At 29.3% G+C, this 28,000-nt stretch overlaps 2 protein-coding genes across 8 annotated transcripts; both read right to left on the bottom strand.

Moving 5' to 3' along the window:
• Window positions 1-49: 49 nt before the first annotated feature.
• On the bottom strand, window positions 50-19,017 carry LOC103573034 (uncharacterized). Of its 7 annotated transcripts, XM_053738587.1 has the most exons (8): window positions 18,973-19,017; window positions 18,689-18,823; window positions 12,909-13,043; window positions 12,582-12,842; window positions 8,671-10,380; window positions 7,225-7,296; window positions 5,281-5,405; window positions 51-5,189 (listed from the first exon to the last, which is right to left on the bottom strand). In XM_053738587.1, the coding sequence occupies exons 3-8, from the start codon at window positions 13,030-13,032 to the stop codon at window positions 924-926; spliced, it is 6,558 nt and encodes a 2,185-aa protein (XP_053594562.1). In that variant the 5' UTR covers window positions 13,033-13,043; window positions 18,689-18,823; window positions 18,973-19,017; the 3' UTR covers window positions 51-923. The 7 variants fall into 7 exon arrangements, with proteins under 7 accessions (XP_008550107.2, XP_053594562.1, XP_053594566.1 ...); XM_053738591.1 differs by lacking the exon at window positions 18,689-18,823 and having other exon boundaries at window positions 18,973-18,991; XM_053738586.1 differs by lacking the exons at window positions 18,689-18,823; window positions 18,973-19,017 and adding an exon at window positions 13,287-13,680.
• LOC103573044 (putative ankyrin repeat protein RF_0381) lies at window positions 13,032-27,928 on the bottom strand. Its single transcript, XM_053737924.1, has 6 exons — window positions 27,146-27,928; window positions 26,553-26,887; window positions 26,380-26,444; window positions 23,437-23,507; window positions 21,072-21,233; window positions 13,032-13,043 (listed from the first exon to the last, which is right to left on the bottom strand). The coding sequence occupies exons 1-6, from the start codon at window positions 27,926-27,928 to the stop codon at window positions 13,032-13,034; spliced, it is 1,428 nt and encodes a 475-aa protein (XP_053593899.1).
• Between the last annotated feature and the right edge of the window lie 72 nt (window positions 27,929-28,000).

The raw sequence follows: 28,000 nt of genomic DNA, 5'->3' as shown, positions 1-28,000 counted from the left end.
TTATATAAAATTAACAGCTATATATATATTTGTTTTAACTATTACTTTTTATTCGTTTATAGATTATTAAAAAACGAAAGATTAAAATTAAAAATGCTTTTAAAATGAATGACACTGTAATAATTTTCTAAACTATTTAACGAACGTAGTTGAAATAATTTCACATTTTTTTACTAATTAAAAAAAATTTAGTAATTTACAGTTACAGTATGTAAATTAAACTTAGTTGTTTACATTGTCACTTAATTTGTTACACATAAACTACAGCAATATTAAATTGGAATTGTTTATACACTATAATATATTTATTATATTAATTATATCATACGCTATATCATTACGTCAAATAAATGGTAACGCAAATGATCAATTAATTAAAAGTTTCTTATTAATTTCTCTAGATGCATGAATTTAAAAAACCGATGATTAAACAAATTATTGTCATAATCAATAAGCAAATATCATTTAAATTCAAATATATAAATATTATTCAGTATATATACACAGCCACGTTTTATTCTCAGAATACCTACGCTAATTTACAACTTTTTCTTCCCAGTAATTTCGCGTTTATTTTCATTAATTTTCAACATATGAAAAATATTTATATTTTCATATTTTTTTATTCTTTTTTTCGATTATTTACAAACAAAAAATAATCTTATCGCAAGCGTTAAGAGTAATAAGTAAATCATACTTATATTTTCCCGCTGCTTTTTAAAATATTTACAGAAAAAAATACTTGATCCATTATTCGTTTCGTGGTATTCTCAGTATGATGTTTTATAAAACTGGTATAAATAATTACAATGATATATAAATGATTCATTTAAAAATGATTGATATGAAAAACGACCAATTTAAAAAAACAATGTTACTTAAATAATTTATAAATTTAAAAAGTAAATGAAACTTATTTATATTCAGTCCGAAGGTGTCTGACCCCATCTCGACTTTGCTTTAGACTTGGAAGGTGACAGAGGACTGTCATCATCAACTTTACGTTTTGTAGACAGAGCAGCAGTTTGCGGGAGAGCTTTTTGAGATGCCAGCATAAATCGCGAGACTTCAGACGTAGGTGGTGTAGAAGGGAATGTCGGAAGGTCTTCATCTTCAAGCCCCGGAGGTTTCGGTTGTTCCGAGATACGGTTCATTTGTACTGGTTCAACTTTAGTATAACTTGTGTCCGAATCCATAGATGTGGAAAATTCAGAGCTGCCTTCTAGAGGAACGAAGCCCTGTATTTTTGGTACGGAAGCTGCTGCGACTGCGGCAAGCTCTTCTTCGGCTTTTTTAATAAGATCCAAGTCACTCAACGACCGTAGTGTGCTTTTATTTTCTTTGACAGTTGTTGGGGTGTATTTTTCGAGTTTTTGATAATTCAATGAGTTAATTGAAGTCAAAAATGACGCGCTTGGTTTCGAAGGTAAATAAGAATCGAATTTCGAACACTCTTGGCGCTTGACGTTGGCTAAAATTTCTTGGAGATTCGGTGGGATTGTGATATCTGAGACCTTATCAAGAATCGGCTGGGCGAATTTAGCGAGACCTTGAGGAGGTGGGGTAAAGGAACGTACATCCGTGGGACTGTACGCTTCGTTTGAGTCATTGGTGTCGGAAGGATCGAGTCCAAGACCAGGTAACGTAGGAACTGGCTCACTACGAAAAGAAGAACTGATACTTTGTATCTGTTGTTTCTGTTCTTCGATTTGACGATTTATTTCATCCATTTTTCTTTGAAGTTCATTTGAGTCTTTATTTGTTTTTAAACTAGAAGAAGTCAAGTTTGATAATTTATCATCAGCTTCGTCATCAATATCCCCAGGACTGTATGGTTCATCATCGTCATCTTTTTCCATGAGCGCTTTTTCAGGATTAAAATCGATTTTAGCTGAAAGTTCAGGAACTATTTTAGAAATAATCGCACTGTCCATTACTTTTCTCGACATTCCTTGTGTTTTATTAAAAGAAGTCGGATTGGTAATTGCTTTCTCAAGAGTATCTAAATGCTGCGTTTTATCAGTAGAATTTACGATCTTATCTTTAGCAACAGGTGGCGGAGTATAACTGCGATCAGAATCTTTCTTCGGTACTTTAGGTAAAATTGCTACCGGAAGTGGGGTGTGAGATACGCGTTTCCGTTTGTTTTGCACAATGATACCGAGCAGTAAATGAGGTCGTTGTTCCTCAAAACCTGGGCCATTGAGAGGCAGCAGTACAGGCGGTATTTGGCTCTGACTCGAAAAAGGCATTATGTAAAAATCTTTAATATTTTTCGAGACATTTCCAACGACTCCTAGACGACTTCGACTATTTAAGTAACTGTAGAGAGTTATGTATGGAATTTTTTCTTCGTCATTAGCTGCTGTAAATCTTATAATTATTATTTCTTTAGACCCAGTCTTCTTCATCTTAGAAATGTAATCCCAAACAGTTTCATGACTGATTCTTCCAACGACGTCGAAAGTATCTGGCAAATCTTCCATAAGTTCTTTCGCTTGCCCGCTTACTTCTTGAGCTGTTATAAAAAATTTAGCAACGTCCACCATGTTAACGAACCCTCGCCAAACTGTCAGAGATGAGTTTTTTATTGGGTCTTTAGTGATAACTGGTTTAATCTCTACCGCTTCTTTTTCTTTCTCCACCTCATCATTTATATCCGGAGTTTCAATATTTACCGTTGAGCTCGGTTCTCTGTCAGACACGTCTGAATCATTGCCATCTAATGTGTTGGTCGTCGTTTCTTCCTCAACGTGTCTCCACAAACGATCTTCAATTAACTTGCCTGTTTGAACTATCTCTTTTTTTTTATCATCTCGTTTCAATTCATCCTCACTTCGTTTTTTATCCTTATCCTTGTATTCCTTATGACTTTTGCTGTGAGAGCTACTCCTACTTTTGCTGCTTCTTCGCGACCGATCTTTATCTTTCGACTTATCTTTACTTTTCTCTTTATCTTTTTCCCGATCACGCTCGCGACTTTTTTCCTTATCGCGTTTCTCGTCTTTACTTTTCCTCCGACTCCGACTCCGATCTCTGCTACGATGCCGCTTACTTCTACTAGTACTTCTATCTTTCTTTGAATCTTTATCCCTTGCATCTTTATTTTTCCTCGATCTATGACCATCTTTTTCTCTCTCCCGATCCTTTTCTTTTATTTTCTTATCATCACTGCGTTTAACTTTTCTAAAATCTTCAACTGATGAAGACAAAGTGTCCTCCTTTTCATCTAAAATATCTGAACACGTGTTATCTACGTTATTTAAAACAGTCACAATGTCTTGTACAGGAGTTTTTGGATCGACAGCCTCAATATTACCGTCGTTTTCAATTATTTGTTCGCCCTTGTGAGTTTTGACAACAATTGACTTGGCCTGAGCCATAAGATCCAATTCATTTTTTTTAATCATCTCCAACTGATGCTGTGTTTCTTTCTCTCTCCACTCAGCTAATTCCTGACTCGCCATTTCTTCAGGGCTTAATTTAACAACAGCATCAGGCGTTAAAGATTTGTCAGCTATTTTTCTAAACAATGTCAAATTTTTAGTATCTTTTATATTAAACAAAAGACTTCTATACTTGGCTTTGTATTTCGAACCAGTGTCTCGGAAATATTTGTACATTTCTAATTCTATTTTCAAAGCGAGGTTTTCGATTTCTTCATTACTTATCTTCAAGTCATCTGCTTCCTTAATTCTGCTTGTCAACAATTCCGCCAAAGTTTTACGAACATTTAATCGTATTGGTTCAGGTTCGGATTTTTTTAAATTCAAAGATTTCTGTGGTGTCTTCACTGGTGCTGCCGGAGATTTTTGTTCCTGTTTCTTAACAGAACTTTGCTTAATTACTATCGGAGTTTTATTTTGATTCACAACATTTTTCAATGTCGTTTGTTTCAAAATCGGACTTTTATTTGAACCAACAATTATTTGTTTCACGGGACCACTTTTTGAGATATTTGAATTTGGTAAGTTTGAAATCACAGTTACTTTTTTATTGCTTGATGCTAATACTGTTTGTTTAGAGCCAATAACTTTTGCAAAAACCATTTTCGGTTGAACTGTTGCCGGTTGATCAGACTTTATTATTTTTCCTGACCCTTGTGTTTGAATTGCTGAAAGAGTTTTACCGCCGATTTGTAACGTATTTAAATTACTCGAGCGAACGATTTCGAATGTCGGATGTTCCTTTAACCAAGTTTTTAAATTAGATGCTAGAGGTGCATCACTACCCGTCAAAACTTTTCCTGTTTTCTTCTCAAAAACAATCACTCTTGCATCTAAACTAGATTTGGGAGTATCACTTTTAGGTTTTGATTGAGGAGATTGAACTACTTTGTCTTTAATTAATGTTTCCTGGGCATGAGTAAGAATACAAGCGTCTGAACAATAAATGCTGGATGATCTTGCCTCTTTTTTACACACGACGCACTGAGTTACTGCAAGACTTGATGAAACATTTTGTTTAACACTAGGCATCGGTTTTCCTGATTTTTCGGAAGATTGTGGTGATGAAGTTTCAACACTTTGAGACGGTGGAGATTCTGTTTTATTTGATTTTATTGTTGATGGTTTAGATACTTTATGTACTTGTTCAACTTTTTTTTTTGAACAGTTAGGACAGACCCACTCGATTCCTTGTTCCTCCATTTGTTTGCCCATAGCTTTACTCACGTGAACACATTTGCCGTGAAACCAGTCTTCACAAACATCACAACAGATCATAAACCGATTATTGTGCGGGCGTTTGCAAATACACCATAGTCTGTTGGGATCATCTTCAGAGTCGGAGTTTTCTTCTTCATCATCATCATCTATTTCAGATTCCATGTCCTCCATTTGGTTTACTTGTGGAACTTGTTTCTTGACTTTTTCGCTTTTTTTTGACGGATCATCAAGTTTAGGCGGCTCAAATTTAACTTGTAACCTTTTGCTGCGTGTTGCTGGCGCCTCGATGGGCGGTAAAGTTATTACTCGTCCACCGCGGATAATTTGTGCTGGTTGTTCTTTTATGGTTTTCTTCTTCAGCTGTTCAGAGTCGTTATTGACTAAATTATCTAGTGACGAGTGTGCCTCTGTTGCTTTTACTAAAGGAGATTCCGTGCTCATAGTTGGTAATATTTCGGGGTTGAAAGTCGCCGTTGCCAACAACGACTCCGGAACCGCATTAGTCGACTCGTCTAATGATGTCTAAAATATTTAAAATTTGAGAAAATTCTAATAAGTCGAAAAAAATTTATTTATTTTTAAAAAATTTTATTTAGATTTAGATTTATCTTACAGTATCTGTTAAATCCACATCAAGCTGTTCTTGAAGTAGCAATGCCTCTGCAAGTAATTCTTCTTCATGTTTAGTAGCTTCCATTTCTAATGTTGCAAGAAGATGTTCTGTTTCTTCTATTCCATCTATAAAAAAAATTTAATAAAAAACAGGGTTGCAAGTAGCGCATTAAATTTATAATTGCATTAGTACTTCAATTGAATTTTTTTTTATATTTCATAAAAGACATTTGAGACAGAATAGAACTTTGACTGTAACTTTTGTAATTTTGATAGGAAAAAAAAGTTTATCCACGATTTTATAAAAGCAAAATTTGAGTAAAATAAGAACGTTTTTAAAATATGTTTCTCAAAATGTATTTTTACTCAATTCTACCCTGGTTTCGAAAAAGTTCAAAAACCTCAAATTTGGAACTTTTATGAACGTTTCTAATGGGAACTTTTTTGGAACGAGGGTAAAATGAAGTAAAAATACATTTTGAGAAATATGTTTTAACCAGGATTGCAAATAGCGCATTCAATTTATAATTGCATTAGTGCTTCAATTAAATTTTTTTTTATATTTCAAAATCCAAAAACAACAAATTAAAAATGATTTTTTTATTTTTCATTCAATATCTTTGAGTTAAAAATAATTTTTTAATTTTTAATCCTACATTTTATAATTGAAAATTAAATTTCAAATTTTTAATTCGTAAAGTAGCGTTAAAATGTAATGGCTTAATTTTTGAATCTACGTTTTAAAATAAAACATTAAATGAACAATTTCAATTCGGAAAACCAGATTCAAAAATTTCTTTTAAATCTCAAATTCCATATTTAATAATTGAAAAGTAAATCAAAAATTTTAATTAGCCATAGCTAAAGGGGATTAAAAAATTACATTCCGTTTTTTAATTTTCTATTTTTGTATCAAAAATTAAATGAAAAATTTTAAATTCCGAATACCAGATAAGTGTACTTTTAATTTTAAATTCTCTGTTTACACTGAAAATTATTCAAAAAATTTAATTCCTAAATGTCTCAACTATGAATGATCTTGTCATTTCAAATTCTATTATATCTGACGATCGAGAGTAAGTTTGAAAATATTTAAACTTGATCAAGTAAAACAGTATTCTTCCCTGTTATAAGTGCCGTCAAATTTTTAGTCTTGATTACTTATCTGATTGCGTACCATATCTAAATTAAAAAGTAATTTCCAATTTTCGATCCCACGTGTTTGAATTAACAAGTAATTGTTTAATTTTTAATCCAACGTTTTTGAATTAGGATTAATTTTTAAAATTTAAAACCCACGTGTCAATTTAAAAACTAATTTTTTAATTTTTAATTTCACTTGTCTGATTAAAAATTAGTTTTTCGATTTTTAATCCCACGTGTGTACATTTAAATTAATTTCTCAATTTTGAATTCCACGTCTCTGGATCAAAATTAATTTTTTAATATTTAATCTGACGTTACTGAATGAAAATTAATGTTTAAATTTTTCAATTCAAGTTGTTGAATTAAAAATTAATTTCATTATTTTAATCGATATAATTTTAATTACGGATTAAAAATTCAATTTTTATAACGGCAAATATTCTCATCAAAGAATTCGCAACCCTCGTTTAAAAAATCTTCTTTTTTTTTCACCTAAATTTCGCTCGTATGAAATCGTAGAGAAACTTTTTTTTATCATCAAAATTACCATAGTTCAAAAAAAGTTCCACTCTAAGTTCTAACCCATTCCAAGTTTAAAAGTTCTACATGTCGAACTTATTCGGAATCTTTTTGGAACGATTTTTTTACACGGACTATGTAAGTAACTAAAATACTCAAATCAAGTATTTTTTTTTTAAATCTACATTTTTTTCTTCCAGTGTAATTAGATTTAATGAAATAAAAGTTAGTGCTTAAAAAAATTATAAAAAAAAAAAAAAAAAAAAAAAAAAAAACTTACTTTGGTCAGAAACAATATTTTGAACAGAATCATCAGATTTTCCAATTTCTTCGTTAACAATTGCATTTGATGCTAATAAAAAATAAAAATAAAATCGCTATATACTTCCATGCCTTGTATTTTAACAAATTAAAATAAGGTAAATGTTCCAATACCGGAACGACGAAGGGTATACGAGTGATTTTTATCGTTTTAAAAATATTCAAATAAATTATAAACTAAAATAATTTATTACATCATATAGAATAGACATTTACTTATTCAAAAACAATCAAACTAGTTTATTTTTCTTAAATTTAATATAAAAAAAAAATTTTTTTCTATGACACCCAAAAGACCCAATACTGGAACGATGAAATAGCCTTGTCCCAATACGGGAATTCGGTTGTCCTAATACCGGAACAGTAAATAAAATGAGTTGTTTTTTGCATTTATTCATAGTAAAAATATTAACAATTATTAAATAATATTAATGTTAAACGAGTATGAATGTAACAGACATCAGACAACTTTAAAATTATAAATAAATAAGATAAATAATTTAAAAAACAATATTTACAAAAAAAGCACTATTAATTTCAAAATTTTTTGAATTCGCATTTTTTTAAATTTTATATTATTAATTATTTGCTCGATTTATTAATAGTTTTAAATTTGTCTGATGTCTGCTATATCACACCAAAAATGAAAAATGTATTTAAAATTTTAAAATGATTGAATATTCAATGTAAATTGATATTTTGAACTTAAGAATAGAAACATAATAAATCATTTGAGGTTATACTATAAAAATAAAAATAAAAAAAAAAACGCAAGACAAAAATTTATTTTTTATGATTTAAATTAGAGTTTATCTATATTTAATGTATTTTTTATAACAATCATACATACTGCATTAAATATTAGGGCTCCAGTAATAATTAATATTGCAGCTGATTTAGCCAGTCAATAAAACTCACCGTTAATGTCTATCGATAACATTAATATGATTAGCTGTTCCGGTACTGGACACGGGTTCATTTTGGTGTACCAATAGACGAACAGTAAAATTAATATAATATTATTTTTTTCATATTTTTAATGTTTTCTTGAATTTTATGTCATTCAAGATGCATATACAAAAAAAAATTATTGGAAAGTAATTCTATATATTTTCTATAAGCTTAAGACTGACTGATTTCTTAGCAAAACCATTAAGAGACATGAAAAAGTCATGAATCCGAGACTATTGCTCTAATTAACATTTTTTTTTTCATATTTTGGATATATTCCAAAATCTATCTTGTATCCTATTTTGTAACTAAAAGATTAAGGTTTTAAATAAAGAAAGTTTATTTGATTTCATCGCGTACGAGTTAAAATATAATATAATGATTATTTAATCGTTCCGGTATTGGGTCTTGTGCCGGTATTGGGACATTTACCTTACTTAAATTGTAAACTTACCAGGGTCTAAAGAAGACAGATCATCAGCAGCGGATAATTTTGGGCCGCTTTTATCTTCTTGTTCCCCAGAATTAAACATCACAGCTTGATCGTCTGCACTAGACAAAGATTGGGACATGATACTATTCGTTTCAGGTTGTACTTCTGTATTAATAGGAGCATCAGATTTAGGAGTAGTATCCGATGGAACGACATTTGAAGGCATTGCAGCTGCTTCGGAAGTATTAGAACCAGACAAGGGTAAGGTAAAAGGCATATTTGAATCAGGTCCTTTAGGATTTAGATCAGCATTTGAACCAACTCTTCTAATTATATCAGGAGTAGAAAATAGCGCCGGCTCTAATGCGTTTGCAAAATTACCAGGACTCTTTCGTTGTTCTTTTTTAATATGTTTTTTAACTCCATCAGAAGGTTTAGTATCCAATGGTTTTAAAGCTTCTTCAATTTTTGGACAAGGCTCGCAACTACTTTCTGACTTTTTTTTTTCTTTCTTAACTTCTGTTATCGGTTTTATTTTAAACGACGGTGTTACGGGCGAAATTTTAAGTATTTGTTTTTGCACAAGCTGAGTTTGTACTGGAGATTGTGTCATTAGCGGCGCTATCGTATTTGCATCAGTATCTAACTGCGTGATTTGTGGTTGAGTATGTGCTGTAGACGTAGGCTTTGGTGTTATTGCCACCAATTTACCATGCTGTGAAGTTATGAGCTTCGTTTGGATTTGATTCGTAGGCTTAATAAGATCCTTAGTTGCATTTACTGGAGTTTGTTTTATTTCAAGGTTTGTTATTTCTTCAGGTTTGACAATAACTTTTTTTTGAATGAAATAAACTTTTTGGTTTTTAAGTTGACCCGGCTTTGTTAAAATCATATCACCTTTTATCATATTAGCACTTATGAGATTAGCCTTTGTTTGATTCGTCGTCTGTAATATTTTTTCAGAAACAACTAACGATTCACTGGAAGGCTGACGTAGTAACGGTACTTCATCTTTTTTTCGACTAGGAGTAGCTTTAATTTGTTTTCTAAACTGACTTGAAGATAATTTATCATCTTTTTCTAATTTTTCAGGACTCTTCATTGCATCAACTGCTGCTGCCATTTCGATATCTAGCCTGCGTACTTGATCACTGTCCATTCGTTTGCTTGTACCGCGTCTTCGTGTTGCTGACATACTGCCACCACGAGTCGTAAGTCCGCGACGGCCTCCCCGAGCTCTAATACCCGACCTTCTGGGTCCACGAGGTCCAAAATCAGAATCATTGTCTGATGATTCAGAGTCTGAAGACTCTGTAGAAGATGATAAATCTTCTGTTTTATCTTCCTCTTCTTCATTTCCTCTCGTCACTGATTTTCGAGTCTCTGATTGAGGAATTGAACTTCGAAAACTGTTTGTGCTGGAAGACTTAGTAATGTTTAATGTTTGGACACTAGAGACTGGTATTTTTCTTGGACGACCAACAGGTTGTTTAGGTTTTATTGTTATTTTTACTGGAGATCCTGCGGTTTGAGTTCCATCTTCTGTTAGTGCTGATGCTGATAATTGTATCGTCGAATTTATTGTGTCAGTCTGATTATTTTCAGGCGAATTCACTATTGGGAGAGGATCTAACGGTTCTGGATCCAAGGGTGATGATCGGCTGGTATAACAATGATCTAATTCTATAGCGAATTTAATAGAATTTTGATGCTCCTCTACTGTCAACATATCTTTAAAGAAATATAAAAAAATTTAATTTAATTTAATAATTAAAAATTGTAATAATATTAGGTAGAGTACCCAGTTATTGACTGTGGTCCAGTTTCTGACATTTTCAATCGAAATTTAAAAAAAGATTTTTGACTCAAATAATGAAATTAATTAAGGTACCCGCGGGTAATAAGGCCTAAGTGACAAAAATGATATTTAAAATAACCGCCTCCGCTAAAGGTTACTCTAGACGAAGGGTCTTACATAGAGATGTTACGACAAATTTATAGAGCCCCGATACCACGTTCCCTGTCTTCTATATTTCATCATCCATCATATGCGGTCGTAGCGCAGAAGAAATTATAAAAAACAATCTAGTCTTCTGATTCTTAAAAAGTATTGTTGCTAAATTTAAGTGATGATTCATCTCGAATACCAATTTGATTAAGTATAGTTAAACTATTCCAGTTTGTTTAACCCGCGGGCCTTATTACCCTACCGTAGTAAAATAAGGCCTATTCGTATGGCTTTTGTAAGAGTATAATTTTTTGTTTGTTTATGGTAAAAATTACCATTACTTGATTACATTTTATGGGTAATGTATTGAATTAAAGATTGATGATACATTTCGATACTTAAATGCAATATTTTCGATTCTATTCAATATCTCTCTTAACTGGGCCTTATTACCTGCCGGTACCTTAGTTAAATACTAAAATAAAAAAATAATTTTTAAAATATGGAGATCAAAAACTGGGCTTAATTTTTTTACACCTGTTGCAGTTGATGACCCTAAGATGCTCACTTATTATAAATAAAATTAGCTGTGTATTATTATATCGATAAAACCTCAAAAACTGAAAATTTACTGCATTATTGATTGTTGTTTTTTTATTACTTTCTGTTATAAATTTTGAAATTTTCAATACACATTTATTGTTAATGGATCAATTTTGTGTTTGTGATTAAAGAAAAATTATTTTGAGTAATGAGATGATTATTAAAAAAATTTTGATTTTTTTAGAATTTAAGTAATTATTGAATATTTATAATTAATATAAGGTAAAAGCCCCTATACCTGCTGACTTTTCATTGGAGTGAGATTAAATCACTCAATATAAATTAATAAATAAAATGAAAAACCATATTTTTTTTTTATAATTATTTTTTGAAGTTTCGAGTATTAGAATAAAATTTTAGTTTTAAGAATAATGTTGATAATTAATTATTAATTTTTTAAATAAGGTCCATGAGTGTACCCATAGTCGCTCACTAAAAGTTGTTATGTACCATTGCTCGATCAACACATGGCCCTATAGTCGCTCAAAGACAATATCAATTAAACTATGAAGTTTATTGATTTGGACAAATAATTTATAAATTATACTACTTTATTCTTTCATAATATAAAATTCCATGAATTTTAAAAATGTATTTAATAAGATTTAGTTATAACAATTCTTAAAAAATTTGACCCAACCTAAACTTAATCTAACGAATGAACGTAAAAGTAAAAAATGTCCAGCTGAGCGCGATTTTGAAAACAGCTATCTAATTTAAATTTATAATCTATTATAAAATAATTTGATACATCATATTTTAATATATTTAGATTCACAAATAATTATTTATCAATAATAATATTTTTAGTTGCAATTTTTTTTTATAAAAATTATAAAAAAAACATCTTAAACAGTCAAAGTGAGCGACTAATGGTATTGAGCGGGTATAGGGGCTTTTACTTTACCTTATTAATTTACAAATATATCACTTGTCATTTATTATTATTGGATACTTTAATAAAAATTTATATTGAAAGAATTGCTAAGAGTAAAAAAATAAATAAAAATAATCCAATAGAAATTTTTATTTCCTAATAAATTTTTTTTTCTTTTACTTAAACTTTCATATTTATGAAGTTCAATTATTTCTAAATTGTCATATATAACATCAACAGTGATAAGTTGCTTTGAATCTAAGGATCAAAAATTGCAGCTCAGAAATTGACGAGGATCAGAAACTGGGTCCACGAACGTCAGTTTTCCAACTACTTATTTAAATATTAACGAAATTATTAAAATTATAAGATTTAGAACATCCGAACTTGTCGATAAAATCATAAATTTTTTTTCAAGTCGTTTTCAAATCACAGTTTAAATTTTCTTTAGCAGATCAAAACCGGGACCTCTACCTCATAAAATATTAGTAAAAATTAACAAACCGAGCATTGCAGCAACATTTTCTCCAAGTATTTGTTTAGCTTCCTCACTTTGTAAAGCTGTTTCCAGCTTCTCTAACTGTTCAGGATCCATTTCCATAAAAGGATCATCTAGACCAGTATCAATAGTACCGGCCGTATTAGATGCAGAATCAATAGGTTCCAAATGCGATGGATCAACCGTGAATGTTAAATTACCATTGACCACATCATTCTCTGTTTGCCCGACTCTCACAACACTAACATTCGCATTTGATTTGTTTACTGAAAATAATATATAAATATATCAGACAATTAATCTAAAATATGATAACACAAAAAATAACTAACTTAATAAATTCTGTAAAGTATCTTGATCAACAGCCATAGTTCCATCATCGTTGATCACAATAATAAGATTATCGTCTTTTTTTGTATCCTTATCATGAGGTTCTATAATATAAGTGCTGGACATTATGAATTAATCTGTAAATAAAACACATAAAAAATATTAGCTAACATAAAATAGAGTAAAACTACAAGTAAAAAAGTAATTACAATTACATAAGTACATCTAGAGTTAATTATGAAAAAATAAAATTGCGCGCTCTATTAAAAATAATAATGAACTGAACAAGACGAAAATAACAGTAGCCATCTTGTTTGGTGAAAGAAAGAGTACAAGTGCATTTCATATAACTATGGTAATTTGTGGAAATTTATACATACGTACTAATTATAAATATTTGATTATTTGGTAGCGATAATAATTTTGTGGCGACCAAAAAATGATTATATAATAGATCTTCCGTGATATGTCAATTTTCATGCGGAAAATAGCGTTGTTTTTAGCGGAACATGATGCCAAACTCACTTTAACTTGATGCGCACAACCATGTCTACTTATTATCCACTGCGCAACGCAAGCGCTTAATTAAATTTCAATGAATTCCGCTTATGATAATTTACGATTATTTTAATCGTGAGATTTTCATTTTAAGTTGTAAAAAATTTATTTATACTTTAGGTACTGGTAAATTTATGAGATTTAAAAATTATTTGTGTACATCGGACATTTACTGAAGTGATTTTAAATTTATAGGCAAACACGGTCGCAAAACAAAGGTTAGTTGTAGACGTGAGAAGCATGTAAACTCCATATAGAAAATAGCGCGAACTTACAAATAAAATTATTATTTGAAAATTTTTGGCAATTCATATCTCAAGTGGCCAGTCTCGTTTTTTGTTAGCTTTGAGTTGCCCGTTCCAAGTCAACTTTCTGCTATTCCAAAATGTTAATAAAATGATGACAAATAGAATTTTTAAAAAGTCAACTTTTAAAACTTTTCTCAAAGTTACCAATGAAATGTTAACAAAACGTAACATAACAAATGTTAGTACACAGAAAAAATAGAATATTAAGAATGAATAAATAATAGTAAAAAGTGGAATCTGTTATCAATAATTAGTACTTTTATGTGTTTTATGCAAAGTAGTTTACTAATTTTTGTAGATTCCTAAAAAGTACTAACAATTATTTCAAAAAGTAAATAAATATTATTACTTTTAGGTATAATACGTGACTTATTAGTGAAAGTTTATTAATTTATGGCATAATCCATTAAAAAATAATGACTGGTCAAATTAACAATTGGTATCTTAGATACTGATTTTTCCAGCCGAAAATTGAAAAAGTTACAAACTTTTATTTTATAAATTCGATATCACTGATCAATTATTAGCTTAAAATATCATTTATTCATCATTATAAATTAATTTACAATATACATAAATCGAATAAGTGCTAAATAATAAAATAAAAAATTCGTATACTAGATCTTTATATATTAATATGTACGTTTACTAATTTTTCGGTTCCTCATTTTTTAAATTTTTGTATGTTTATTTGAATAGTAATAACTGTAGATAGCAATTTATCGATTCTTTTTCATATTAATTTTAATATACGAAATTACAAATTTTGCTCTTCTATGTGTATCAAATTTGAATATAAATAATAGCCATTTTGTAATATATATAATGATCATGGTTTGCTTTAGTATCGAATATACTAATTTTAAGTCGAAAATAAACCACAAACTATTCAAATTTTGAACATCATTTTTTTCCGTGTAAATAGTTATCATAAAATGACATGATAAATGATGACTAATTGGGGATAAATAAAAGTTACCATTTTAATGCTGACAATTTGTTATCCGAAAATGTTAACTAAATGTTGACTTTTTATGTTATTTAAAAGATAACATTAAGTTGTTAATATTTTGTCATCTTTTTTAGGTGAACATTTTGTTATATTTTAATGTTAGCTTTATTTTGACAACTGGCAACTGAAAAATGATGCCATTGTTTATATCGTTTTATGTTACCTTTTTCTAAGTGGCCAAATGTTAACTTTTTTGTATCGAAAAAGTCAAAAAAAAAGATTTTAACATTTATTTTGCGATGTAAAAAGACAGATTTTTTCCAACAAATATCACCTCTAATGTCCAGCAAAAAGTTAACTTTTTTACATTTAAAAAAAATAGGTCGGCATGGTTGGGTCAGGATAGTTTTGCCGAAAAACTAGGGGAATAACCCTGATAGCCCCCCTAACCGTAGGTTAACTTCAAGCTACTGCCGTAATCTAAAGGTAACTTAAAGGAAAGTGTTGGAGAGCAAGCAATTACCTTTAAGTTGAAAGTAAATTGTCTGTAATTTGAATTCAAATTTTACCAAAAGTGTTACTGTCAGACAATGACGTTAAGTTGATTGAAAGTTTCACTTCAAATTGACGGCAAGTTTTTCTGGCAAGTTACATTCAAGCTACTGCCGTATTCTGAAGCCAACTTAAAGGAAAGTATTACCCAGCCAAGGTTTGCCAGAAACTTTCTCGTTAAGTTAGCCGAAAATGTTTCACGACAGAACTTGTAGAGCAAAGTCTGGCTATCAGCGAAAATGATGCTAAGAGCTATGGTAAAAAAGAGCTGATGGCGGAAAGAAAAATTAGATAAGGCAGAGCTACATGAACGATGGTAAAGTTGATAATAAGAATTTCTGTAAAAAAACAAATGATAATCAAAAATTCAGATTGCAAATTCAGAAAAAAATAATAGATGGCCAGAACAGAACGAAAAACGATATTAAACAAGGGAACATTGAAAAAGCGTAGAAATAAAAATTTTAAATTAAAATAAAGATGTACTGAACGTTTGCATAACTCGTTAGCCCGTTTATTCAAAACGGATAAAATTTCTAAATTATAATGATTTCTTATGAACGAAAGTAACCTATCTAGACTGATATATAAAAAGCCACAACTTTGAAATTTCTAAGAGATTATTATTATTATTATTTTTTTTTTTTGGTGTGGTACGATCGGAGCTCGTTATAAGACTATGTTTCTGTCGTATTTGTGAACCAGATATCGCGATACTTTCAAAGAGATATTAATAGTCGTATAACAAGGGCCTACTGTATGAAATCGTGCGTACTCTTCTCATCCGTTTGTCCGAAACGGGTATAGAACTCGACTATTGACCAATTTAATCGAATGATATTCACCTCTCTCGAGTAATAAATAAATATGCAATGCTGTACGACTGCTAAAGAAATTTTGAAATTTTTTGCGGTGTAGTAAAGTCTTGCAAACTTTTCTCATCCGTCTGTCCGAAACGGGTACAACGCTACCCTGATTAAAGAACTGAATTCAAAATTTTAGTTCTGTTATATTCTGTCGAATTCTGCAAAACAGAATTCAACTGGATTGAAAATTTTGATTGGAATTAAACAGAATGAAACCGATTTAAAAATTTCAAATTCGTTTTAATTCAGTTTAATTCGGATTCAGAACTAGAAATTGGAGAATTTTTTTCTAATTAATCAGAATCAAACCGAATAGAATTATTTAAATTCGTTTTAATTTGGACAAATTCCGGTTTTCCTGCCGAATTAGACAGAATTGATTTTTAAGTTAGGTACCGAATTAACAGGATTTATCTGAATTAAAAATTTAATTCTGTTTAATTCTATCGAATTCAGTTGTTTAATCAGGGTACACCTTTGACCAACACCATCAGAAAATAATCCCCTGTCTCAACTGATGAATGAATACACGCAACTGTACGACTGGTGCAAAAATTTTATAATTTATTCTTGGTGTAGTGAAGTCATGCGTACTTGCATGTACACACGCGGGATTAAAAATCGAAAAACTAATTTTTAATCAGACAAGTGAAATTAAAAATTAAAAAATTAGTTTTTAAATTGACACGTAGGTTTAAAATCTTATTCAGAAACGTGGGATTGAAAATTAAAAGATTACTTGTTAATTCAAACACGTGGGATCAAAAATTGTAAATTACTTTTTAATTTAGATACGGTATGCAATCAGATATAAGTTATCAAGACAAAAAATTTGACGGCACTTATAACAGGAAAGAATACTGTTTTATTTGACCAAATTTAAATATTTGTAAACTTACTCTTGATCGTCAGATATAATAGAATTTTAAATAAAAAGATCATTCATAGTTTAGACATTTAAGAATTAAATTTTTTGAATAACTTTCAGTATAAACAGAGAATTTAAAATTAAAACAACACTAATCCGGCATTCGGAATTTTAAATTTTTCATTTAATTTTTGATACGAAAATAGAAAATTAAAAAACGGAATGTAATTTTTTAATCCCCTTTAGCTATGGTATGACAGAGAGATTATTCTTGCCAAGTCTGGTCGCACCTAGTATTATAGTCGAATATTAGGGCGCCACTGGAAGATAGACTCGGCCTTCCAGAACCGGATGTTGTAGGATTTTATTTTGATTAAATTAAATTAATTGTTTACTCAGGGTCGTTCGTAATATTTTGTGAGTGAGAAGAGGAATCGTAGAGTAGGCTGAAATAATGTTAATCCAAATTTTATTATTTTAAGCACCTTGCTTTATTTCATTAACCTTGTGACAATAATTATTTCTTATTGCAAACTAATATACTTATGACAAACTACTGTGTCCCCTGGAATTTCTTATGACAAACTAATATTTTCTTATGACAAACTAAATTTTATCTCGTCCCCTGGACGGTTTTCCACACCCACTCAAACATAGCTCGTCCCCTGGACGGTAAACCTTATTAATTAATAACTCGTCCCCTAGACGGTAAACCTTAATATTAATTTAAAATCATTCCCTGGATGTAAAATTATTTAAAATAAACTTAATATGTCCACCGGACCTAAATCACAGACACAGTTTTCCTTTACTTAAAATTTACTGACTCTACTTTACTTTATTTAATTCCATGACATCACTTTCTTATACTCAATTAATAAACTTGATTTTCCAATACAAAAATTTCACTAATAAAATTTCCAGTATAAAATTTTCACAGTTATTTAATTCTTATTTCTTTTCACTGATTTATTTAATTCATTTTATATTTATTAATTAATTAATTTTGGTGTTAATTTAATTATTAATTAATTTTTCACTGATAATTTTCCTATTAACATTTGCTTCAAAATCTATATATTTAATTTACTCAAAATTTCTGATAATTATTCTTACTCAACTTAATTTATTGACAAAATAATCCGTTCTTAACTTTTACTCGACCTAATTTTACCGTAATTTTCTAGCGTCTCAAAATTCTGATTTTCGATTTTATAATTTCAATTAGAATTATTTTAACATTAATTTATAAATATTTTTAACTAAATTTACGACTAGAATTACGTTAAAATTGACTAGAACTTTCGGCCGGTGAATTGGCGTCGCAAGGTCTGAATTTACGATCTTACAACGCGGGAAAACTTTTGTCTAGAGCGGCCGACAGGCCTGAATACTTTTATTAAAATATTGAATTTATTTATGAAATAATTTATACGAAAAAATTTATTTTATTCCAGCCGAGAGGCCTCGAATAGAATAAATTTAGAGTTACGACATAACGACGAGTACACGGCAAAGGTTTTACGGAAAATACGAGAAGCGTGGTCAAACTAGCCGACGGGCCTTGAGCTACCAATCTAATTCCACGAAACTAGCAGAAAGATATTAAGTAATTTATTTATAATTAATTCGGCCCTCTAATAATTAAATCAGAGGCCTTAATTAATTATAAATTTACCTCGAGAAAACTACAATGACCAAAGATGAGTCGTAGTTGGTATCCGTTCGTTCTACTTCTCTAACTTTTTTCTTTCGCTGCTCGAAATTTCCCCGTACTCTCTCTCGCTTACAATGAAATTTAGCAATTGATAACCTATCAATGAACAGTACGCATTAGTATGTTAATTAATGATCATTTATTGTAATTAAGAGCCTAAAGGCCTAATAATTTATTAACAAGTTAAATATTAATTAACGAATCGCCTCGTTCCACGTGAAGCGTGAACGGACGTATATATTTACCTGGATGATGTTAAATTTGCGTCCGTTAGTTCTCGTCGTCTGGACAACTCTCTAAATTTTTCGTTCCGCAGTCCATTATATCATTTCACTTCTCCGGAAACCTATTCCCACTATCTTAGACTAAGGAAATGACGAACGGACGGGCCTTAGTGATCCATGCGACACCCGGTAACTAGTCGCATCACTACTCGTAACTTACGAGGTCGTTGGCCGGTTATTGGCGGGAACGAAATTCAAATTCAAATTAATTTAATTATTTATGTTCATTAAAATTTACCCTGTTACAATGGTTAATTAAAATTTTTGATTTACTTTTCAATTATTAAATATGGAATTTGAGATTGGAAATAAATTTTTTAATCTGGTTTTCCGAATTGACATTGTTCATCTAATGTTTTATTTTAAAACGTAGATTTAAAAACTAAGCTATTACACTTTAACGCTACTTTACGGATTAAAAATTTGAAATTTAATTTTCAATTAAAAAATGTAGGATTAAAAATTAAAAAATTATTTTTAATTCAGAGATATTGAATTAAAAATTATTTTTAATTCAGAGATATTGAATTAAAAATTAAAAAATCATTTTTTATTCGGTTGATTTTGGATTATGAAATATAAAAAACAATTCAATTGAAGCACTAATGCAATTATAAATTTAATGCGCTATTTGCAACCCTGATAGAGCCTTTGGTTTATAATTAATTATTATTGATGAATTTTAAAACTTATGATTATACTTTCTATCGCTTATTATTATTTATTAACTAATACTACAACTATGCCAATTTCTACTTTAAATTTTGCAAATGAAAGTTTTGAATATTTATTTAAAAGTGATGTTTGAAATCAAATTGTAATTGTTCTTTTTTTCTATTTAATGATTCTATTCTTACTTTACTTATTTTATTTTAAAATACTTAGAGAACAACGAAAATAAAAATCAAATTTAAAACAATTGCAGAAATTCGTAATAAAAAAATAAATAAATAATAGTAATTAAAATTATAAATAATTAAATTTTAAAATAAACTGTGACAATTACACAAAATTCCAAAAATATAGTGATTTATTTTTCATATATACAATATTCATATATGTAATAAAAATAAATTAATTACATTAATAATGACAATTTAAAATTACGACTTATAAACTACGAATTTATTACAAGTAACTTATATATTACAATTTAATTTTTGAAACCAAACTAAAATTAATTTTTTTTTTATCTTACAATGACTGTATTATATTCTTATTAACACTACACTCATGAAAATGATTCAAAATGTTACAGACTTAATAATATTAATTAAAAATATTCCTATAAATATATCATTGAAATTTTTTTAAATCTTCATTAGTCAGTAATTTTAAAATACTCCTCGTAAAAGTACTTGGAAGTTGAATGTCATTGTAAATATCATCAATTACACTAATAGCATTGGATAGCAATTGTTTCCGTCCTAATGCTTTTCTCAAACGATAAGCAATCATTCCACCGTATAGTGGAAAAAGAGATTCATTGTTCAAATTTAAAATAGCACTATCACTAACATAGTGCTATTTTAAATTTGAACAATGAATCTCTTAAAGTATCACTAACATACTTTAAACTTAAGGCTAATTTGTGTTCACATTTATTACATAGAACATTATGAAATGTGACATTACTCGTATCAATATATGTCATCTTTAGTTTTTCAATTTCGCTTATGCACTGACCGCGCGATTCACCAAATTTTCCACTATCTACGACTGCTAAATTTTCTTTATCAATGTAACAATTCGTCGCACTGAGTTTGGCAATATATTCAGTAATTGTGTCTTTAACTTTTTGTGAATGATTCTGTCGTAAAGCAAATGCTGTTTTACCACTAGCGTTTTTTAGATTAATATCAACACCAGCATTAAGCAGTTGTCTTATGATATTACCGTCGGTCGAGAAAAATGCGTAATGAAGCGCTGAAAAATTTATACGCTGTTACTATATTTATATCAACCATGCTATGTGTTAAGATTAATTCTACTGCTTCCGAATTTTGGGATTGTACAGCAATATGTAGAGGACTTTCATTTAAAAAACCACTACCACTTACACTATTAACATTTGCACCGTATGCCAGAAGAAGCTCGATAATTGGTAAGTTTTCTTTAGTAATAGCACATATTAGTGGTGTTTCAAAATGATGAGTCTCAAGGCTTGGATCAGCATTATTTTTTAAAAGTAGTTCTACAATTTTTTCATTACCTCGATCAACAGCAATTTGTAACGGTGATTTGCCAAAACAAAAATCATAAGTTTCCAACATCGCAGTCTCAATGGCATGTTTTTGTAATAAAAACTTATTTTCTTCAAGATTTAGCTCAGCTCTATACAGGTAATGAACCAAATCAGAGTCCTGAATTAGCAGAGTATTAACGTCTGCTCCGTAGTTGATGAGGCTTTCAATTATACCCAAGTTCTCCGTTATAACAGCAATGTGAAGAGCTGTACCCCAGTATTTACTTCTTGAATTCACATCAGCTTTCTTGCGGAGCAGATAATCCACCAATTTTTCATCATTATTGAAAGCTGCTATATGAAGCAGCGTAAAACCACCCATGACTGGAACCACTGTATTGATATTTTCGATATCTATTTGTTTGATGAAGTTGTCAACGTATTCGCAGTTAAATATTGAACGGATTAATTCCATTGTAGTGAATAATTTAATTAATAATTGTTGACTTTTAAGTAAGGACCTTCTAAGTTGATTAACTTTGGCACTGTACTGTGAAAGTAACTATTCACTTTGTAATAAATTCAAGTTAAATTAACAACGATCACTGATTCTATGTTTGTAGTTTTGTGACGAGATTGACTGTACGACTGATCGTCTCAAGATCGAAAACGGTTTTGAATGATGTTGTCTATGGTACCTTCGACCTTAAAAAAATCCCCCCAGATAATTACTTTCTCCCCCACTCTTAAATATCTGTGGTCATAATTCAGGAAGGGAGGGGCAAAAGGGAGTCCTTAAGACGCGTTTTCATTTGTTTCCCTATTCGCACTCAACTGGATAAACGATACTATCTCTGTTACACTTGTACATTAAATAGGAACTTTGTCCAAGCTTTTCTCGTAAACAAATGGAAGTTATCAAAAAATTCAAGTGCACTTCGCTAGTTCGTAGAGTAAAACATCGGGTCTGTGTCTTTATTTTGCGTTTAGAGCTTTTATTTCAGAGAAAAGCTGGGACAAAATTATCTGAAAACCGTTCTTAAGGAAATACTGAGTTTTTGGGGGCTCAGATAGGAGAAGAAGGGAGGGGAATCCTTACTTTCGGTCTCAATATACCACATTTATTAAAAATTAAAAATCTTTAAATTTGGGGCAAAATGGGTCGTGAAAAAAAGATTTGACATTTGCTCTTTTTACCCCTTTTATTTCTGCTAGTTTTCTACCATGTGTTCGTCATTAAAATGCTCCAACAAAAAAATTTTTATTTGGGGCAACATGGGCCCTCTGAGAAATCTACTAAAATTCGGTTATTATTTTATTTCATCTGAAAGCTACTAATTAATAAATTTTTCAGAACACTGAATTTTTGCGCTTAATTATTTTAATGTTTTGCATACAGATAAATTGAACGGACTGGGGCATACACGAATTGTAAAAAAAAAGTTTCATTTTTAACTTCCCGCTTAGAAAATTGTAAATTTTCAAAAATTCAGGAAGTTATTAGTTTCCGTCCGTTTTTCGAAAATCGAATTTTTCGGAGGAGAAATGGAGTACCCTTTAAAAAGGTGACGAAAGAAGTTCTGGAAATTGAATAAATTTGATAAAATAAAATTTTTTTATAAGTAATTTACATAAAGAAAAATTAGATTTCACATAATTATTAGATTCAAAGGAAAAGAAATAGTCAGTGGTTTTTGTTATAAAACCAAAGTCATTAACATTTTTCGACTGAAACTCTGAACTTTTTCTTTAATTTTAACAAAAAAAAAATGTTAATAATGCTCAATTGTATTTGCAAAAGTAATTTCGGAAAAATTCCCCCATAATAACGATAAATTCATTCAAACGTAAACCTAGACATTCGAAGTTCTTAAGTTGCCCTTAAAATTATTTTCTTTCTACAAAAATTAATTATCCATTCAACAATGGGGAATTTCTAATTGGACCATTGTCTCGACTATGGAGATAATATACTCTCCATATTCTCGACTATTATAGTTATCCAATCTATCTTTCATTTACTTTCTATAATTATCTAATAATCTGTCTACTCTTAAAATTTGTGCAAAAAAAAAGAATTTCAACCTATCAAGCGATCCGAATAAAAATTTTTAAATTTATTATTGTAATAATTTAGGATGAAAAACTTGGAAACAATTTTTATTTTTCTATTTTTTTTTAAGGAAAATAATTTATCTATTTTTTAATACATTGTTGTAAAATCAAAAATTATAATTTACTCGTTCAATAATTATATTGATTCCTTGAAAGGCTTCCATTCTGTAGTATTCTTCCATTGGAAGAATAATACCTGCAACAGTTTGTAAAATTTTAATTGGCATTCTTAATTATTTGTAATATAAAATTATATCGTTTTATTAATGTCACTAACCTCATAATATTTATTGAATATTTCTCCTATTTCAAAAATTGCTTCTTTGTCATCTGTTCCCTGTTTAGAAAATCTTATAGAATCCAATAGTTTCTTATAAATTCCCATAGACATTTTATAAGAATGAATAAGTTCTATGAGAAGTGCTATAGTTAAGTATAGGGCCTTATACCTTGGCTATAAGAATCTATCGGATTTTTTAAGCAGGGTTCTATTGTCCAAAAAGAAACAGTAAATATTTGTTTGCAAACAAATAAAAATAAAATTTATAATTTAAGCCTAAATAGATGTTTTTTAGCACAATATATAAAAAAAAAAAGAAAGTTTAAAAATATAACATTTCGTCTTAAAAATTACTTGAAAGAAATATTTTAAAATAATAAAATTGTTGAATAAGAATAATTATACAAATAAAATTTTGTAATTAAAATCTACGTTCGCGACGGAGCATTCCTTATTTCTCAACTAATTATCTCATTTTGCTCATATTCAAGACAAAAAATAAATATATTTTTCCAATATATATTGAGAATCTTTTCATAATTAAAAAAATTATCTAATCATTTGTTGTAAATACTTTAGATGAACCTCCCTGATGAAAAATACTCATTGAAGAGGATTGAAAATTATTTTAATTCTTTTCAATCCATACGGAGGTTTTGGAAAGTATTGAATGGAATTGAAATTTTGATCATTTGAATACTTTGTAATTTTTAAAGTGGAATTCAAAAGTATTGAAAGGAATTCAATCTTTCATCATTTCAATACCTTCCAATATGGAATTATTTAAGTATTGAGAATGATTCAGAAAGATTAAAAAATTTCAATTCATTTGAATTCTTTTCAATCCTACACTCGATCCGACATATCAAACTATTTTGGTATTGAGAAGGATTGAAAAAGATTCAAAAATGTCAATTCATTTGAATCTTTTTCAATCCCACGCGTGACCCGAAATGTGAAATTATTTTGTTATTGAAAAGTATTCAGAAAGATTAAAAATTTCAATTCATTTGAATTCTTTTCAATCCTACACTCGATCCGAAATATCAAACTATTTTGGTATTGAGAAAGATTAAAAATATCAATTCTTTTGAATCTTTTTCAATTTCTCGAAAGTTTAGAAATTCTTATATTATTTTTGGATTAAGACGCGTTTTCATTTGTTTCTCTATTCGCACTCAACTGGATAAACGGTACTATCTCTGTTGCACTTGTACATTAAATAGGAACTTTGTCCAAGCTTTTCTCGTAAACAAATGGAAGTTATCAAAAAATTCAAGTGCATTTCGCTAGTTCGTAGAGTAAAGCATCGGGTCTGTGTCTTTATTTTGCGTTTAGAGCTTTTATTTCAGAGAAAAGCTGGGACAAAATTATCTGAAAACCGTTCTTAAATATGATTAAAAAGTATTAAACTTATGTCCAGATAAAAACCTTGGGGTATAGAATGTACACGGAAAAAAAAGAATATTAAAAATTAATAAATAATAGTAAAAGTGGAATCTGTTATCAATAATTAGTACTATTGTGTGCTTAATGCAAAGTAGTTTACTAATTTTTGTATATTTCTAAAAACTACTATCAATTATTTTAAAAACTAACTAAATATTTTTACTTTTAGGTACAATACGTGACTTATCAGTGAAAGTTAATTAATTTATGGCATAATTCATTAAAAAGTAATGATTGGTCAAATTAACAATTGCTATCTTAGATACTGATTTTTTTAGCCGAAAACTGCAAAAGTTACAAACTTTTATTTTATAAATTCGACATCACTGATCAATTATTAACTTAAAATATTATTTATTCATCATTATAAATTAATTTACAATATACATAAATCGAATATGTAGTAAACAATAAAATGAAAAATTAGTATATACTAGATACTGATTTTGTTGTTCATAAAAATACCGAAAATTTTTAACTCTTATTTTATAAATTCTTTCCCATTGACTAATAATTAATATCAAATGTTATTTATTCGTTATCATAAATTAATTTATTATATACATATATCAAATAACTGGTAAATAATAAAATAAAAAATTCGTATACTAGATCTTTATATATTAATAAGTACGTTTATTAGTTTTTCGGTTCCTCATTTTTAAAATTTTTCTATGTTTATTTGAATAGTAATCTCTAGATACTAATTTATCAATTCTTTGTCATATTAATTTTAATATACGAAATTACAAATTTTGCTCTTCTATGTGTATCAAATCTTGATATAAATAGTAGCCATTTTGTAATATATACAATGATCCTGGTTTGATATTAGTATTGAATATACTAATTTTAAGTCGAAAATAAACTACAAACTATTAAAATTTTGAGCATCATTTTTTTCCGTGTATTCAAAAGGATTCAGTTTTTATATTCTTCAATACTTTTCAGTGAGTATTTTTAATCAGGACTATGAATATTTATATTTTATTTGATTGATATAATTATCAATGATTTGATTAATTGAAAGACTTGCAAGCAATTATTAAATTTATAAAATCTGAATTCCTAAGATTACCATATATCTTGTTTCTGCAAAGATGAGGTAATTTTGCAAAATTATCAAATAGAGTGTAAAAACACTCACTTCCATGTTCTACTAATTTGTATCTTACTAATCCTTTTAAAAGACAATGAAATATTATACTTCCATAAATCGGAAAATCTCTCCTATATTTTTGTAAACTCAAAGTTTCCCATATGCTTATATTTCTTAGAAACATTGATTATTGATCTGTATTTTTTGTCAAAATATCATAAAAAGATACTTTACTAATACCAATGTTTTCATTTTTCATATTTTCTAATTCTTTTTGACACTTTTTTTGGAATTCATTCAACCTTCTGTAAAAAATAACCAATGACCAATTTTTTTTGTACACATATAAATTTGCTATTTTTAGTTTAATTATATGCTGCCTCAGAGTTTGAATTATTAAGTGGCGATCATACCTCCAAACTAAATTATGAGGTGGGAAAAAATTTCTTGCTAAAGTAGCATAGTCCAGTGGTGTATAATTTTTTTTACAAGTTCTATTAACGTCAAAATTAAATTGTAAAAGCAGTCTGACAATCGGTGAACGCACATTTTTACAAGCCACGTGGAGCGCAGTTCTATTATGTTTATCAACATTATCAATTTTTATTCTACTTTTCACAAGTAATTTAACAATTTTCAAATTATAATTTTCTATGGCATAAAATAGTACTGGTTTTCCTATTCTATCCTTAGCATTTACATCTGCACCGTAAATAATTAAAAGTTTAACTATTTCCTCTCGCTTATTCTGAATTGCACAATGTACGAACAAATCAAAGATTCTAGTCGCTACGCTTTTTAGGTTATTCTGGTGATTTTTATGATTTAAAAGATATTTTACTATTTTTAAATGTCCTTTTCTAATAGCAAAAAGCGTTATATTTCGAAATATTGTTTTTTTTCTTGGTATCACGAATGATAAGGTCAGCTCCATAATCCAAAAGAAGCTTAAAAATTTCATTATTGCCATTCATTTATATTCATTTATAAAAGCAAGGTGAATTGCTGTTAAATTGTCTTTGGCAATGAGATTTGAATCAGCGCCTTCACTCCGAAGCTGTTCAACAACATCTTTATGATTATTCTTACAGGCAATATGTAGTGGCGTGTATCCAGTTTTTCCTTCATCAACGCAAGTTCCATTGATATGAGCCCCATGTTTTAAAAAATATTGGACAATTGCTAAATGCCCTATTTTTGCTGCCATAAAAAGAAGCGTATCATTACCCCTTGGCTTGACATTAACATTAGCGCCTTTCTTTACAAGAAATTCGACAATTTTTGCGTAACCATTTTCAACAGCAAAATGCAATGGTGTTGAACCATATCTAAGTGCTGATGTATCTGTGCAATCAATAAAAGCTCCGTAGTCCAATAAGAGCTCAACTATTCGTAAATGTTTTTTTTCAGCGGCAAGATGAAGTGGCGTTAAACTGTTTATAGCCTTACTATTCACATTTGCACCGTCACACAATAATAATGACAATATTTCTTTGTTACCACTTTCAGCAGCCAAGTGAAGAAAAGTATAGCCATTTTTCCAATTTGAAGTACATGGTAGATCTGTACAGGCCCCGTTTGATAAAAGATATTGAACAATGTCTAAAAATCCTTTTTCAGTCGCAAGATAAATTGGCGTCATTCCGTCATCATCTGTGACGTTAACATCAATTCCTTGGCTGGAAATCAGTAATTTAGCAGCATTGAACTGTTTTTCTTTTATTGTATGATGGAGTGCTGTATCTCTATGATTATTTTCAATGTTAACATATGCTCCGTTCAAAAACATTTTAACAATTTCTTTAATGCTGTTTTGAATTGAAAAATATGGCGGTGTCTTGAAAGACTCTGTAAGGGGTAA

Source organism: Microplitis demolitor, chromosome 4 (genome assembly GCF_026212275.2).
Source record: "Microplitis demolitor isolate Queensland-Clemson2020A chromosome 4, iyMicDemo2.1a, whole genome shotgun sequence".
In the NCBI taxonomy this organism is placed as follows: Eukaryota; Metazoa; Arthropoda; class Insecta; order Hymenoptera; family Braconidae; genus Microplitis; species Microplitis demolitor.
Note: the sequence above shows the minus strand (reverse complement) of the source record. Positions and strands in the feature narration are given on the sequence as shown.

What these genes read in the sequence shown, in the direction of transcription:
- LOC103573044 (XM_053737924.1), bottom strand. Translation starts at nt 27,928, where the DNA reads ATGTTTTTGAACGGAGCATATGTTAACATTGAAAATAATCATAGAGAT. An exon ending in CCTCATAATTTAGTTTGGAG is followed by an intron (nt 26,445 to 26,552) that starts GTATGATCGCCA and finishes TATTTTTTACAG; the next exon opens with AAGGTTGAATGAATTCCAAA. An exon ending in TCAATATAATTATTGAACGA is followed by an intron (nt 21,234 to 23,436) that starts GTAAATTATAAT and finishes TTACAAATTGCT; the next exon opens with GTTGATCGAGGTAATGAAAA.
- LOC103573034 (XM_053738587.1), bottom strand. Translation starts at nt 13,032, where the DNA reads ATGTCCAGCACTTATATTATAGAACCTCATGATAAGGATACAAAAAAA. An exon ending in AAATGTTGCTGCAATGCTCG is followed by an intron (nt 10,381 to 12,581) that starts GTTTGTTAATTT and finishes ATTTCTTTAAAG; the next exon opens with ATATGTTGACAGTAGAGGAG. An exon ending in ATGTGGATTTAACAGATACT is followed by an intron (nt 5,190 to 5,280) that starts GTAAGATAAATC and finishes TAAATATTTTAG; the next exon opens with ACATCATTAGACGAGTCGAC.